The 16943-nt window shown below is 46.3% G+C and overlaps 1 protein-coding gene across 4 annotated transcripts in view; it reads right to left on the reverse strand.

Annotated features, from left to right (window-relative positions):
• Positions 1-998: 998 nt before the first annotated feature.
• Positions 999-16943, reverse strand: part of AMPD3 (adenosine monophosphate deaminase 3) — a 55025-nt gene continuing 39080 nt past the window's right edge. For all 4 annotated transcript variants that reach the window (XM_069739738.1, XM_069739740.1, XM_069739737.1 and 1 more), the window contains exons 7-15: positions 16082-16276; positions 14753-14884; positions 14003-14166; positions 11668-11794; positions 11306-11469; positions 10284-10404; positions 6000-6173; positions 5191-5301; positions 999-2901 (exon numbers count right to left, since the gene is read on the reverse strand). In XM_069739738.1, coding sequence (XP_069595839.1) covers positions 2722-2901; positions 5191-5301; positions 6000-6173; positions 10284-10404; positions 11306-11469; positions 11668-11794; positions 14003-14166; positions 14753-14884; positions 16082-16276 — 1368 coding nt within the window. In that variant the 3' untranslated portion in view covers positions 999-2721. The remainder of the gene's footprint in view (positions 2902-5190; positions 5302-5999; positions 6174-10283; positions 10405-11305; positions 11470-11667; positions 11795-14002; positions 14167-14752; positions 14885-16081; positions 16277-16943) is intronic.

The raw sequence follows: 16943 nt of genomic DNA on the forward strand, positions 1-16943 counted from the left end.
TTTTTTCAAATCATTTTTAACAATACTATAAATATTCTGAACTTTTATAATTTTTTTCTTTGTACAATTTATGATTTTTAATTTAAATATTAACGTAATAACTTTTATTTCTGCCTTACATGTATTTGCTGACTATTATATATATATATATATATATATATATATATATATATATATATATATATATATATATATATATATATATATATATATATATATAATTATATATAATATATGAGAGAGAGAGATAGAGATATGTATACATATACTAGATTGTGGCCCGATTCTAACGCATCGGGTATTCTAGAATATGCATGTCCCCGTAGTATATGGACAATGATGATTCCAGAATTCGCGGCAGACTGTGCCCGTCGCTGATTAATCGAGGCAACCTTTATGACATCATCATCGCCATGGCAACCATTATGACATCATCATCGCCATGGCAACCTATTATGACACCATCGCCTGGCGGCCTCGACCAATCTGCAACGGGCACAGCGACGATGATGTCATAAAGGATGTAGAAATCCCACGTTTCTGATTCAGCGACAGGCACAGTATCGATGTAGATGTCATAATGGTTGCCATGGCGATGATGATGTCATAAAGGTTGCCTCGATTAATCAGCGACGGGCACAGTCTGCCGCGAATTCTGGAATCATCATTGTCCATATACTACGGGGACATGCATATTCTAGAATACCCGATGCGTTAGAATCGGGCCGCAATCTAGTATATAGAGATAGAGATAGAATTATTATTAGTGAAAAAAGGACGGAGCGGGGCCAGGGGCGCGCTTCTTGTGCGAGGAATATACTGCTGTGACATGCTGTTCTTAAAGTGACACTTACATCACGGCAGGTCTTTTCGCCCCATTCTTCTGTGCCTAAAGGGGTCTACCCCTCTTGCATCCTTTATTCCAGTAGGGGGCGTTTTCAACGGTTGGATCCATATTCTGCTTGAAATATGATCCAGCTAATAAAAACGCCAAACACTTTGGTTTCTGATTTTATTTTTATTTCTGTTTAAAACATAGAAAAAAAACAACTTTTTTTTTGGCAGAATAACAATCTTAAAGGAACTACAAAATGAGTACAATGTACACAAGGCCGAGCGTTACATCCATGTAATAAGCGCGGAGATGGCGGTGCACCACTGACCGGGGAAGCGGGGCGGCAGGCTGGTGAAATGAAGATCCACCAGATGCTGTCGCGATACTATTAGGTTATAGCCGATACATTGCGGCAGTGACTGTTTATAGGACCAGCCCGGATGGCCACCATTGGAGCCCTCAGGAGGGGATTTTAACCCTTCTTTCCCTGTGTCCTGAAAAGCAAACTGGCCTAAGTGTCCTGTGATACGTCCCCTCCTTATTAGATTGCTAGGCACGTCGGATAATTCAGGGACCTGGGAAAGCTGAGTGCTGATCCGTATTTAAGCAGCCATTTTTCACCCAAATGACGGATCGGGCAGATGGAATTTCAATACCCAATCCTTTTGTTTTCGGAGGAGACCTGCCTCTGCCAGAGGAGTCTGACAGCGACTTTTCCTTCTTGAGAACACATGAACATTGTTTTTGACAGACCCAAACGCAACAGCCTCATGTGCCTAGGAGGCTTCACATGGATGAGTTAAACGGCCTTAAAGGAATCTGTCATCAGGTTTTTGTTACCCAATCTGAGATCAGTAAAATATAGAGGCAGAGACCCTGACTCCAGCAATGTATCACTTACTAGGCTGCTTGCTAGAGTTTTGATAAAATCCCTGTTTTATTCTGCTGCAGATCTACGAGTTCTCTAAATGCTGAGCTCTGTTTAACCCCGCCCACCCATCTGATTGGCACAATCTACACAAAGTAGCCAATCAGTGGTGGGGGCGGGAATGGACTACATGGCAGCAGGTTTACTAGTCCTCTAGTGATCATCTCCTGCTGATAAAACTTATTTTATCAATACTACAACAAAAAGCCTAGTAAGTGACTCATCACTGGAATCGAGGTCTCTGTCCCTACATTATGCTGCCCTCAGATTAGATGCTAAAAACCTGGTCACAGATGCCTTTAAAAAGCATCTGATCGGTGACACGCGTGGATTTTCCCAACACTAAAGACGGTGTAATTTGAAGCTCATGGGCCCCCAGTACAAAATCTCCAACTGGGCCCCCTAATTATCACCCGTATTTAATAGTATTGATCTGCCAAAAAAGAACTTTTTAAACACCCCCTTAGGCTCCAACCTGTGCACCCACCATGGTTATGTAAAGTATGATCAACGGCGGAGGAGCGGTTTGTACAGCATCTGTCACTCATTCCCTTGATTAACACTGCTGTCAGCTGATAACGGAGAAATACCGTAGCTTGTATTCGCATGTCTCCCTGTCTTCAAATGTCTGATAAAGTGATCAAGTGATTACTGTCACCACGGGTGATTGTAGACAGAGTGCCCCTTTAATTACCGTCCATTATTCACATTCTCAGTATTTTATATAAGCGAGCTTTGGCAGACAGAAGACCACCAGGTTCTGAGTGGTGGATAACGGAAGAGGGTCCGGTAATGGTAACCAGATTCCCTGGTGGTGCTAAAAAAAAAAAGCAATTCACTCTCCAGGGTGATAGGCAAACAGGAAATCCTGGAGGAAAACACATGACGTCCATGATCATCATCATCATCCATGTTGGCTTGTAGGCACCAGAATGACGGGACATTCCCCCGGTTCTCCTCATTGTGCCTGAGCCAAGGGTAAAGCCTCCGAATGCATAGCGTCGGCCAAGAAGCTCAGCTCGTTGCACAGAGTTTCGTAGCGGAAGGCCATGCGGATCTGAGCCACGTTGGTTCTGCTGATGTCGTTTCCCTCCGGACCTTCCTTCATGCAATTCTTCCCCAGAAAATGCTTCTTCTCCTGGAAGACAAGAGGCTGAGAGATGAGGATCCATGTGTGACCCAATGCCAAAACGTCACCCCCAGACCGCCCCCCGGTCAGCTGCACCCCGCCGCCTCCTGGGATCCTCTCAGGGATCATATATGTCTTGGATCACATCCCAGCAAATCCATTACGAAATCAATTTTGCTACAAATTTCCCCCAAAATTCAGATTCTGAAGAAAGTGAAATTTTGGGGATTCAATTTGCTCAAATCCAGCAAAACATCGGCCTGGTGGGTAACGTTTTTCCTGGATTCTTTAATTCTAGGAGAGGGTTAAATTAACAAAATTCAATTTTATATAGTCGCCTTTCTTCACCAGCTTCCCCGAACCTCTGCCCCAGTTTTGTATGACACCCCCTCCCCCCCCATTTGGCCACATGGGGCACCAGGCTGGAGAAAGAACAGAAGACCGGCATGGAGGACCAGGGTGCCGGAGCGGCGGCGGCGTCATGAGAGAAAAGAAATACAAAGGGTTGTTTTTATTTTTAACATCTTCCTCATGGTTAAAGGGGCAGTTTTGATTCAGACTAAAGTTATTGGGAACAAATTGAATCTACTTGTTGAAATTGAGCAAATTTGCACAAATTTCAGGATATTCACACCTCAAATCCTGGCATTAAAGTGGTCCTCTACTTCACAATAACCTCTATGAGTAAAGGGAGGGGTGTCTCAGACTACTATTCCTTCCTGAGAATCCCCCCAGGATCCAGTTTTTTGATGGATCAGCCAGGGAAAGTGTCTCAGCCCAGACCAGGGGGAGTGTGTCAGCCCGGACCAGGGGGAGTGTGTCAGCACGGACCACGGGGAGTGTGTCAGCACGGACCACGGGGAGTGTGTCAGCCCGGACCAGGGGGGAGTGTCTCAGACCGGACCAGGGGTAGTGTGTCAGCCTGGACCAGGGGGAGTGTGTCAGACCAAGTGAGGACAGCGGGAGTGTCTCAGCCCAGACCAGGGGGAGTGTCTCAGCCCGGACCAGGGGGGAGTGTGTCAGCCCGGACCAGGGGGGAGTGTGTCAGCCCGGACCAGGGGGGAGTGTGTCAGCCCGGACCAGGGGGGAGTGTCTCAGCCCAGACCAGGGGGAGTGTCTCAGCCCGGACCAGGGGGGAGTGTGTCAGCCCGGACCAGGGGGGAGTGTGTCAGCCCGGACCAGGGGGGAGTGTGTCAGCCCGGACCAGGGGGGAGTGTGTCAGCCCGGACCAGAGGGAGTGTGTCAGACCAAGTGAGGACAGCGGGAGTGTCTCAGCCCAGACCAGGGGGAGTGTGTCAGCCTGGACCAGGGGGAGTGTGTCAGACCAAGTGAGGACAGCGGGAGTGTCTCAGCCCAGACCAGGGGGAGTGAGTCAGACCAAGTGAGGACAGGGGGAGTGTCTCAGCCTGGACCAGGGGGAGTGTGTCAGCCCGGACCAGGGGGAGTGAGTCAGCCCGGACCAGGGGGAGTGTGTCAGACCAAGTGAGGACAGGGGGAGTGTCTCAGCCCGGACCAAGGGGAGTGTCTCAGCCTGGACCAGGGGGAGTGTGTCAGCCCGGACCAGGGGGAGTGAGTCAGCCCGGACCAGGGGGAGTGTGTCAGACCAAGTGAGGACAGGGGGAGTGTCTCAGCCCGGATTAGGGGGAGTGTGTCAGACCAAGTGAGGACAGGGGGAGTGTCTCAGCCCGGACCAGGGGGAGTGTGTCAGCCCGGACCAGGGGGAGTGTGTCAGACCAAGTGAGGACAGCGGGAGTGTCTCAGCCCAGACCAGGGGGAGTGTGTCAGACCAAGTGAGGACAGCGGGAGTGTCTCAGCCCAGACTAGGGGGAGTGTGTCAGCCCGGACCAGGGGGAGTGTTACATCAGCCCGGACCAGGGGGAGTGTCTCAGCCCGGACCAGGGGGAGTGTCTCAGCCCGGACCAGGGGGAGTGTCTCAGCCCGGACCAGGGGGAGTGTCTCAGATGACATGGGGGAGTGTGTCAGGCCAAACCAGTGGGGGTGTCTCAGACGACCAAAGCACAGTGTGCATAGAGGGCTAGGAATAGGGCTGGGAATGAGAGAAACCGTGCCAGAGGGAATAACCAGGAGGCACCAGGTAGGCTAGCTTAGCATTATTGTTTTATCCTGAAATTTTAATTCTAGGTGGAAAGTCCTTCTAAATAATGATTCCCTTCTACAGCTGTAATAGGGTGTGATTGACAGTCGTCACTTCTATTGGATCTGAACCAGGTGTGAAAGAAAACACCAAAATCGTATTGTGACTCAAGGAGACTCCACATTGGGTTCTCATGCCCTGACCTTGTCGGAGAGGCCGCTCTGCAGGACGCTGTTCCTGGCGATCTCGCACAAGTCGCAGGTGCTCAGTTTCCAGACCTGGGCAGCGATGGCGTATTCCTCCATCAGGGCTTCCTATATGATGGATAGAAATATGCATTACCGAGGACACAGGCACGGTGAGGACGACAGAGGGCAACAGTGTCCTCAGCAGCACAGAGCATTTCAGGAGAGGAATGTGCTGAGTTTATGGGAGGTCACAGAATGAGAGTTATAGTGCCTAGCAGCACAGAGTATTTCAGGAGAGGAGAGAGATGATTTTATGCGAGGTGACAGAAAAAGGGTTAAATAGTGCTTAGCAGCACAGAGTATTTTAGGAGAGGTGTGCTGATTTTATAGGAGGTCACAGAATGAGAGTTAGATCGTGCCTAGCAGCATAGAGTATTTCAGGAGGGGAGTGTGCTGATCTTGTGAGAGAATACAGGTTTAAGTGTGAAAGCAGCACAGAGTTTTTCAGGATTTTCTGATCTAATGGAAGATTACGGAGTAAAAGTGCATAGTGGAAGCAGTGGGGCTCTCAGCAGCACAGAGTATTTCAGCGGAAGAGTGCACTGGTCTATTGGGAGGTCGCAAACAAAATTACACAATGGGAAAAGCAAGGTCTCCGGCAGCACAGTGTATTTCAGCAGCAGGGTGTACTGATTTTATGAGCGATTATTGACAGGGTACATAGCTGAAGAAGCAGGTCCTTCCAGCAGCACAGAGTATTTCAGGAGATAAGTATGTGCTTATCTGGTGGGAGGCGAGGGGCCCCACTTTTTCCTTGCTCCCACCTTTGTGTAGTGGAACTGCATGGGATCGTCTGTGGACAGGGACACGACCAGGCCTTTATGCAGGAATTCCCGCAGCGGGTTTTTGGAGTATTCTAGGAATAAGCTGTTATTGCTGAGCGGAGACATCGCGATGGGAATCTGCGCCAGGTAGTAGAGGTACTGCAGCACCGGGCTCTGGGGGAGAAAGGACGGCACGAGTGACCACGGCTCTGCTCACACAGTCAGGAAAATCACAACTGCACATACACTCAATACACTTTCTGCTTCTAATCCTGCTTGTTGTCAGTGAATAAGAACAGTCTTCTTTAGGGTATGTTCACACGTTCCTGATTTCCATCCTTTTTTTTTCAGGACTGTTTTTTTAAAAAACTGCAGCTCTTGGCAGAAAACGCAGGTCCTTTTTTTGGTCCTTTTTTTGTCCTTTTTTGATGCTTTTTTTGATCCTTTTTTATGCAGTTTTCTATGCAGAGTCTGTGTGTTTTCTAGGAAGTTTTTTAGGGTTAAAATGGCTGAAAATACCCTAACCCTACCCCTAACCCTACCCCTAACCCTACCCCTAACCCTACCCCTAACCCTACCCCTAACCCTAACCCTACCCCTAACCCTACCCCTAACCCTATTCTAACCTTAGTGGAAAAAAAAAAAAAATTCTTAATTTTTTTTTATTGTCCCTACCTATGGGGGTGACAAAGGTAGGGGGGTGTCATTTACTATTTTTTTTATTTTGATCACTGAGATAGATTATATCTCAGTGATCAAAATGCACTTTGGAACGAATCTGCCGGCCGGCAGATTCGGCGGGCGCACTGCGCATGCGCCCGCCATTTTGCAAGATGGCGGCGCCCAGGGAGAAGACGGCCGGACGGACACCGGGACGCCGGGTAAGTATAAGGGGGGGAGATTAGGGCACGGGGGGGGGCATCGGAGCACTGGGGGGGGCATCGGAGCACGGGGCGGTGGGATTGGAGCACGGGGGGGCGGGATCGGAGCACGGGGGGGCAGCCACACTCCGCCCACGCACTTCCGCCCGCTTCCCCGCACTTCCTGCTGCAGCGGTTCTGCACCACAAACCGCAGTAAAACCCGCAGATATTTTTTTCATCTGCGGGTTTTACTGCGGGTTTGACCTCACAATGGAGGTCAATGGGTGCAGAACCGCTGCGGCTCCGAAAAAAGAAGTGACATGGTACTTCTTTTTTCCCGCAGCTATTCAGCGCGGCTTTTTTTTTTATTTTCCGCATTGTGGGCACAGCAGTTCCTGTTTTCCATAGGGTACAATGTAATGTACCCTGCATGGAAAACAGCTGCGGACCCGCAGCGGGAAAATCGCGGCAATTCCGCATGAAAAAAAGGATCGTGTGAACATGGCCTTACAGTGGCATGTAAAAGTCTGGGCACCCCTGGGCAAAATGACTGTTATTGTGAACAGTTAAGAGAGTTAAAGATGAACTGATCTCTAAAAGGCCTAATGTTACAGATGATACATTTCCTTTGTATTTTAGGCAAAATATACATATATTTTCATCTTTCACAGTTTAAAAATTACAAAAAGCTTGGTTATCACTCCATTTTGCAAGTATCTCAGCTTGTAAAAGCTTTTTTGCAGCCAGACAAGAATCTTTCATTTCTTGTTTGAGAGATTTTCATCCATTTTTCCTTGGACAATTCTTCCAGTTCTGTGAGATTCCCGGGTCGTCTTGCATTCTCTGCTATTTTGAGCTCTAGCCACAGATTTTCAATGAAGTTCAGATCAGGGGACTGTAAGGGCCATTGTAAAACCTTCAGCTTGCTCCTTTTGAGGTAGTCTATTGTGGATGTTGACGTGTGTTTAGGATCATTATGCATTTGTAGAAACCATCCTCTTTTCATTGAATCCACTCTTCCCTCTACACGTGAAATGTTCCCTGTGCCATTGACTGCAACACAACCCCAAAGTATGATTGATCCATCTCCATGCTTAATGGTTTGTGAGATGTTCTTTTCCTGAAATTCTGTGCTCTTCTTTCTCTACACATACCTTTGATCATTGTGGCCATAGAGTTCTATTTTAACCTTATCTGTCCACAGGACTTGTTTCCAAAATGCATCAGGCTTGTTTAGATGTTGTTTTGCATACTTCTGACACTTAATTTTATGGTGAGGACACAGGAGAGGTTTTCTTCTGATGACTCTTCCATGAAGGCCATGTTTTTGCAGGTGTCTTTGAACATTAGAACGATGTACCACAACTCCAGAGTCTGCCAAATCTTTCCGAAGATCTTTTGCAGTCAAGCAGAGGTTCTGATTTGCGCCTCTAGCAAGCCTACTAACAGCTCTCACTGAAATTTAGCTTGGTCTTCCAGACCTTATTTTGACCTCCACTGTTCCTGTTGATTGCCATTTCTTAATTACATTTCAAACTTGGGAAAGGGCAACTTGATAACGCTTTTCTATCTTCTTATAGCCTTCTCCTGCTTTGTGGGCCTCCACCGCTTTCATTTTCAGAGTTAGGCAGCTGCTCAGAAGAACCCATGGCTTCTGTATTTTCGTAGAAGGTTAGAGGCTGGGTTTTTATAAAGCTGGAAAATTTGTATCACCTGTCCTTTCCTGACGATGATAGTGAACAAGGCTCGTTAAGGTGTGAAACCTTGGTTAAAGTTATCTGAGCACACAAATCTCAAAGGGTGCCCAAACGTTTGCATAGACCCATTCTGCTTTTTGTAATTTTTAAAATGTAAATGATAAATTTATTTTTATTTTGCCTAAAATACAAAGGAAATGTCATCTTTAACTTCAGCCCTTTTAGAGATCATGTCATCTTCAACTTGCTTAATTGTTCACAATAACAGTCACTTTGACCAGGGGTGCCCAAACTTTTACATGCCACTGTATATCAGCTGAAAAACCTTTAGGCCATGTTCACACAGTGCGTTTTTTACCGCGGAACCGCGGCGGTTTTGCCGCTGCGGTTCCGCAGCTGTTTTCCATGCAGGGTACAGTACACTGTACCCTATGGAAAACAGGACACACTGTGCACATGGTCCGGAAATTGTTAAAAAAAAGACGCGCTGAATAGCTCCCGGAAAAAAGAAGGAGCATGTCAATTCTTTTTCCGGAGCCGCAGCGGTTCTGCACCCATAGACCTCCATTGTGAGGTCCAAACCGCAGTAAAACCCGCAGATCAAAAATATATCTGCGGGTTTTACTGCGGTTTGATGTGCAGAACCGCTGCAGCAGGAAGTGCGGGGAGCGGGCGGAAGTGCGTGGGCGGAGTGTGGCTGCCCCCCCGTGTTCCGATCCCGCCCCCCCGTGCTCCGATGCCCCCCCCCCAGTGCTCCGATGCCCCCCCCCAGTGCTCTGATGCCCCCCCCGTGCCCTAATCTCCCCCCCTTATACTCACCCGGCGTCCCGGTGTCCGTCCGGCCGTCTTCTCCCTGGGCGCCGCCATCTTGCAAAATGGCGGGCGCATGCGCAGTGCGCCCGCCGAATCTGCCGGCCGGCAGATTCGCTCCAAAGTGCATTTTGATCACTGAGATATAACCTATCTCAGTGATCAAAATAAAAAAATAGTAAATGACACCCCCCCCCCTTTGTCACCCCCATAGGTAGGGACAATAAAAAAAATAAAGAATTTTTTTTTTTTTTTTTTTCACTAAGGTTAGAATAGGGGTAGGGTTAGGGGTAGGGTTAGGGGTAGGGTTAGGGGTAGGGTTAGGGTTAGGGGTAGGGTTAGGGTTAGGGGTAGGGTTAGGGGTAGGGTTAGGGGTAGGGTTAGGGGTAGGGGTAGGGTTAGGGTATTTTCAGCCATTTTAACCCTAAAAAAATTCCTAGAAAACACACAGACTCTGGCTAGAAAACTGCATCAAAAAAACGCATCAAAAAACGCATCAAAAACGGACCAAAAAAGGACCAAAAAAAGGACCTGCGTTTTCTGCCAAGAGCTGCAGTTTTTTAAAAAACAGTCAGGAAAAAAAAAGGATGGAAATCCTGAACGTGTGAACATACCCTTAGAGATTGTTGCCTCTCGCTGTTTGTCTTAGCTGGATACATTTGTAAATCAAAATATTAATAATTGTTTTGAGCAGAATTATAGGGGATGCACCACTCCCACCCAAAGAGGTGCGACAAGGCCCCGTTTTCCAGATAGATGGGGGTCCTAGTGGTGAATCACGAATCTGTCTTATAGTTTCACCATTTACATGTACAGTACAGAAGACATATTTAATTTGCAAGCAGCAAATACAAACCCTTGGTTGCACTACAACTCCCAGCTTTGGATCTATTTTTTTTTTTTTTTAATTTTTACCTTTTTGAGAAGTAATCCATGAGAAATGTTATCTGCAGTTATAAAGGCCGACACCAGATGTGTGATGGACCCGGCTTCTCCGCAGTGAGGCCGGAACAGGAAGGTGCTCATCCCCCGCTCCCTGAGAAATGGAAAACCTCAATGATCACTGCGATTCTTCCACACCAGCGATCGCCGCCCACCACCATAGAGCAGAGGTGTCAAACTGCATTCCTCGAGGGCTGCAAACAGGTCATGTTTTCAGGATTTCCTTGTACTGCACAGGTGATAATTTAATCACCTACACAAATAATGAGTTGGTGATTAAATTATCACCTGTGCAGTACAGGGAAATCCTGAAAACATGACCTGTTTGCAGCCCTCGAGGAATGCAGTTTGACACCCCTGCCATAGAGGATTTTACTCCAGAGCTCCAGAGACCCCATTAATCTCTAAAGCAAAGGAGACCCCGGAAGTGAAATCAGTGGAGAAACCAACAGTGTTGCTGTGAGATATGTGAATCTGGAAGCCCTGGAGGGGCTAAAACTTAGGGGGTCTACACAAAAACTGCACAAAATCCAAGGAGAAAACATTTAGGGTATGTGCACACGTCAGGATTTTTTCCTGACAAAATCCTGCGAATTCTGCCAGAAATCCGCGTGTTTTTTTCGCGCAGATTTCTCGCGGAATTTGCGCGTTTTTTGCGGATTTTTTGCGGATTTTTTTTTTTCCGGAATGACCTTTTTGTTAGGAAATCCGCAAAAAATCCAGAAAAAGATAGAGCATGTCCGGACTTTTTGCGGTATGCGTTTATTTGCGGAAAAAAACGCTAACATCTGCACAAAAAATGCGGAATGCATTCTAAAAGATACGATGCACAATGTTAGCGTTTTTTTACCGGATTTATAGCGTTTTTATGGCGAAATTCCGCCAAAAAAAAAAACGCTAAAAATCCTGACGTGTGCACATACCCTAAAAGGGATTCTCCTGCCAATGCTGACTTGGTGGGACAGTCTTGAAGGGAAGGGGTGGGGGTCACTTACTTGCGCAGGTTGTTGAGCAGCATGATATTGGCATACATATAATACAGGTAGTAACTGTATGGGGGGTTCTGCTCGTGCGTCCACTGGTCGGGGGTCGGACTCTTGTTGGAGAACATGTGATCGTTGTGTTTGGACTCATCGTCGACGCTGTCAAAGCCCGTGACCTGGAATCACAAATGTGCCGATCAGCGAAGGATACACATGTGAGGGGGCAACCCGGGATGTACACAAGGAGAAACACCCCCTGATTATATACAAGGGAGGACTCCCCCAGATATACTTAAGAAGGGATGCCACCCTGGATATATACAAAGGGGAACAACCCTGGATATACACAGAAAGGGGACACCCCTCTTACTTACATAGTTAAGGAATAGGTAGAGCTCTTTGTGATCTGAAGGGTTAATTGTCGCCTCAAATAGTGGCAAGAATATATTTTCCAACATTTTGCTAAAATCTGGAAGAATCTTCTTCGATCTGAAAATGTCACTGGAAGGAAAAAAAACACAGACATTGATTCTTCATGATTATTGTTATTCTTGCCATCCAGCCTTACATGTCATAATCCACATTTATGGGAAAAGTTTAATTTCAAATCTGATATAACCCGTAATTGCAGTTCCCATTCTCTACCATCGGGGGGCAGCACATTTACAGTTAGAAAATGTTGACTACCCATAAATGAGAAGCAGGCGTCAGGGCGGCATCAGTGATAATGGGCTCCATGTCTGCACTTCTCCTCTGCATCATCTCTCTGTGTTAATGGTCCGGAGAGATTATGTTTTTATTGAGATTGTATCAAGTTTCCAAACCACAGGAAGCAAAATGTGAATTTCCTTTACAATTAAGCCCAGCCTATTACTGGAAAAGCTGCAGTGCACAAAATGACTCCTGATCCACAGCCGGTGCTGAAAACAAGTCTATACCGAGGCTTTTCTATTTTCTGGTCGAGGCGCAGCATTACCGATAGCTCATGGTGTTTGTGGCTGCATGGTGGGCAGACTTATTGGGTCCCTGGTTTGGACACAAGCTTACTGCTGGGAGTCCTGAGGTTTGACAGTGTTTTTATTTTATGGTGTTTATATTTAGACAGTTTTTTCTTGTATTAAAAGCTGTCTCAAGCTGAACCTACATGAGCACACTGCTCCCGCCCCTGTTTTCTTACTTTGCCGGTGTGAGTGTGCTCATGAAGATTGACAGTTTGGACAAGCAGAATGGTTGCGCCTTTGGTTCAAACTGTGCGCTCCTCTAGGCTGCTAGCAGACGAAGCTGGAAGAATTGCAGAAAGACTGAGGATGGTTGGGTCCAGTGACCTGAAGAAGATGTGTCAGAGCAATGTTAGCACCTCTAATAGGTGCGTAAACACCCCCAATTGAAGGGCTCCACCCCAGAGCTTCTACATGGCTACAGAATAGCAACAAAACTCCAGTTGGAGGAGCAAAACATCAGGTCTGTTTTAGGTGAAAGAGAGCAGACACCAGCAAGACAAACGCTGTTAGTAAAGGGCAAGGATTGATGCATTATTGTAGGACTCATTCCTGCTTGTGAAGCGTGCACCTTCCAGAAAACTGCCTAAAAGTGTCAAGGCCCCGCCACACCAGAGGAGTCTGGAAGATGATGCCCAATTGCATAAAGGAGTGCCACAGCAGAGACGGCTAGGAGAGGGATGCAGTTGTGTGGTAGCTTTAAAGCCACCAAGCGAGCTGTTGCAGGAAATTTCCACCAAAGAGATGTTCATCAGATGGTTTGTGAACACTGAGAAAGTGTGAGCTGCGCTGTTTAGTTGGTGACACAGAGACTTTTGCAAGCTGAAGGAAGTGCTGCTGATGAAACTGCCAGCAGACTGTCACAAGTGTTAGCTAATTGCCACAAGTGTCACTAAAGGGAGAACTGTCCACTAGTGATGAGCGAGTGTACTCATGGCTAGGGTTCTTCCGAGCACGCTCGGGTGGTCCCCGAGTATTTGTTAGTGCTCGGAGATTTAGTTTCCTTGCCTCAGCTGCATGATTTATGGCTGCTAGACGGCTTGAATACATGTGGGGATTCCCTAGCAACCAGGCAACCCCCACTTGTACTCAGGCTGGCTAGCAGTCGTAAGTCATGCAGCTGCGTCGACAAAAAGTAAATCTCCGAGCACTAACAAATACTCGGAGACGAAAACCCAAGCAACGAGTATACTCGCTCATCACTACCGTCCACCTCTTTTCTAGTAAACCGTTGCCTGATGTGAGCTGGTCGTGACCCTCAAGCTCATTGCGGGTCCTCAATGGACAACTGGGTGCAATTGCATCCTTCTGTCAATCTTGCATGGGAAACCCCTGTATCACCCAGGCCCACTACATCCTAATTATAGTTAAAGAGTAACTGTCATTTTAATTTGTATTAAATAAATCAATAATTCACGTGAAAATAAGCAACTTTGTAATACATCTTATCAGAGAAATCTCCATAAAACTTTGAGCACCAACTGTCTTCTTCTGTTTCAGTAATCGGAAGGTCTGCACTCACTGCACTCAGTGAATTGAGAAATTTGAGAACGAAAGATCAGATCTAGAGGAGAAATAAGCAGATTTATCCTCCTAATAAAAAATGGGTTCCGCCGCGCACGCAACACAATCCTTTGCACTCATGAGTAATCACTTGGGCAGCAGGTGGGCTTCATAGTGTTAGCGTTAACATGATCCATAAATGACTTACAAGATCCGAGGCACCTGGATCATCCAGCGCATGTTGGGGGAGTAGACCTTGTGCTTGATGAACCACTTGGCCAGAATGTCCCACTCATCGGGGGAGCGGCCGTAGATGGATAGCCGAGGCTCTGTGTACTGGTACTTGCTGTCCTCCAGCTCTCGAGCCACTTCCTGAACAGACAGACACGGGGCGCATTAATGCAAAAAAAAAAACAAGAAGAATAAGTTAGAACCACGGCTACTCTTTCAGTTTGGACTTTTAAAGGTGCATTCAAAATGGTGTCACTGAAGTTGGAAGAAGGGAAAAAGTACAAGACCTAATGGTGATAGGACCTTACAGGTAACTGGGGGGGTCTGACCATCATAACTCATCCAGGGCAAAAGAAAAAGTAAAACAGGGTTTAAATAGTTAAACATTCACCAGAAGGGGACCCCATTGTCATTGCTTCTACAGGGGCCCCAAACAGTAATTAGCAACCATACTGTAAATTTGTGATTGCACCAACTAATTAGGGGAATATTTAAAGGGGTTTTATGAAATTAGAAAAATATGGCTGCTTTATTCAAGAAACAGCGCCACATCTCTCCATGGGTTGTGTCTGGTATTGCAGCTCAGCTCAATTAAATTAAATGGGGATCAGTAGCAATACCAGACACAATCCTTGGAGAGGTGTGGGACTTGGAGAGGTGTAAAGTGATGCAGTGACTAGAGCATGAATGAATATAGCATACAATCACATGCCAGTGGGTTCCCTACCTTGATAATCCTGGCAAAGTACTCCCCGTCTATGTAATTGTCTGTCTTCAGGTAGAGGTCTCTGAGCTCGCTCGCTCCCACGGGGTTATACTTAGCGTTGAACTTATCGAATCTGTGGAAGGTTTGTCGTCCCTGTAGGTTAAGCATTAATCGATTATTGAACAGAATCTCCCAAAAAACATTTTGGAAAAACCCCAGAAAAAAAAAAATTAAAACTTAAAAGGCAAATTCTATTCACTTCAATAGGCGGCTGTAACCTGATCCCTCAGTCTATTTCATCTCGCGCAAGATAAATTTAAGGCTACTTTCACACTAGCGTCGGATTCAGCCCGTCGCATTGTGTCGGGCCGAGATTCCGACGCTAGCGTTTGATGCGCCGCACAACGGGTGCAGTGGATGCATTTCTCCGGCGCATCCGCTGCCCCATTGGGAGGTGCGGGGAGGTGGGGGTGGAGTCCCGGCCGCGCATGTGCGGTCAGAAAAAGCGGTCCGTCGACAGCAAAAAACGTTACATTTAACGTTTTTTTGCTCCCGGCGTTCCGCCACAACACGGCGCAACCGTCGCACGACGGTTGTGACGTGTGTCAATACGTCGAAATGCGTCGGTAATGTTAGTCTATGGGACAAAAACACATCCTGCAAACAACTTTTCAGGATGCGTTTTTTCCCCTAAACGATGCATTGCGACGTATTCAAAACAACGCCAGTGTGAAAGTAGCCTAAGCTGTACTTCAGGAGGCAGGAAGTGGGAAGGAAGTGTCTCATAAGTGGGGAAAGAAGCAGATTTCTCTCCTAAGATATATTACGATTGCTCATATTTGCTTGTAAAATTGTTTTATACAAAATTTGTCAAAAGGATGGTGACCATTTAAGATTGTTTTTTTTAGCCGGGACAAATCTCAGGCTTATTATCTTACAACTTTGAGATATGATTGCGGTTATTTCAAAAAGTTCCAGAAAGTCCAAGTTTGACTTATTTTCTCATCACCCGGACAGATCTAAGACTGATTATCTCAACGTTCTGGCGTATGGACCCTAGATAAAAAGTTTGGAGAAGTAGAAGCTCTGATTTATTATCTCAGGGGTTGACAGATTGCAGACATACTCGCTCTGACTGATCACAGTCCCATGTTGCCAAAGTTTTGGCATATGAAATGTGGACATTATTATGGGTATTTTCTCCAATCTCTGACATCTGGACCACTGATCTAGTCCTAAAAAAAGTCAAAGATCTGACCTATTATCTCAGAGGTCCACATCATAACCACTGGACGGCCACTAGTTGTAGAATTATAGAGCTTCCCCAGATCATCACAAACTATACGTTACCGCGTGGACATCCAGAGAGTCTACAGTCAGGTCGTACGGATCCATGTAAAGACTCTCAAATAGTTGTTTGAGTGTCATCTTCTTCCCATTCTTCTCAGTGACCACTTTGTCCGGTTCTGTGCGATACGTGTGTTTAATGAAGCGGAGCAAATGCTTCTGGTTCATACAGGCAGCAGCGTGAATATGGGTGTCCACCTGAAGATACCGAAAACCAGATGGTCAATTGTCCCCTACTTTCAATGAGTGTCCATCATTCCAGAACCGAATTACTGAACTGAAGATCACCAAATGACCAATGTCCATATCATCCATGGTCATACCATGCAAAGATCTATCATTACTAGCTGAGCTGTGGTGATTCTAACCAAAAATGTCCATCCCAATCAAACTATATGATTGATGTCTATACAACCAAAGGAATGAGAAATATGAGGTCTCCAAAGGACTTATCAAGCCAAGACCAATGTGAATGACATTCTCCCAAACAATTCGGTGAAATCATCATTGCTGACACAAGCCAAGTTGTATGATTTCTGTGATAAACTTACGGATATTAATGTCTACATTGGCCAAACCTATATCACATATTTCCTGATCATATGACCAAATCATATCAAGGATAATCTATGTGCCCTAAACTGGTCAATGCACAATAAAACCAAACTTCAGGATTTATTTGATACTTTCTTATGATGGTCTTCGAACACCGTCAAACCAACTGTATGTCTGATCATCCCAACGTATCAATAACCACCCAACCAACTGTTTGGTTGAGTGGTCTCTGATAACTTCTAAGTTATTAGACATCACCTAACCAAACTGTTATCTAATGATGATCCCTACCAAGTATCGAAGATGATGA

The sequence above is a fragment of the Ranitomeya imitator genome, chromosome 9, assembly GCF_032444005.1.
Source record: "Ranitomeya imitator isolate aRanImi1 chromosome 9, aRanImi1.pri, whole genome shotgun sequence".
Taxonomy (NCBI): Eukaryota; Metazoa; Chordata; class Amphibia; order Anura; family Dendrobatidae; genus Ranitomeya; species Ranitomeya imitator.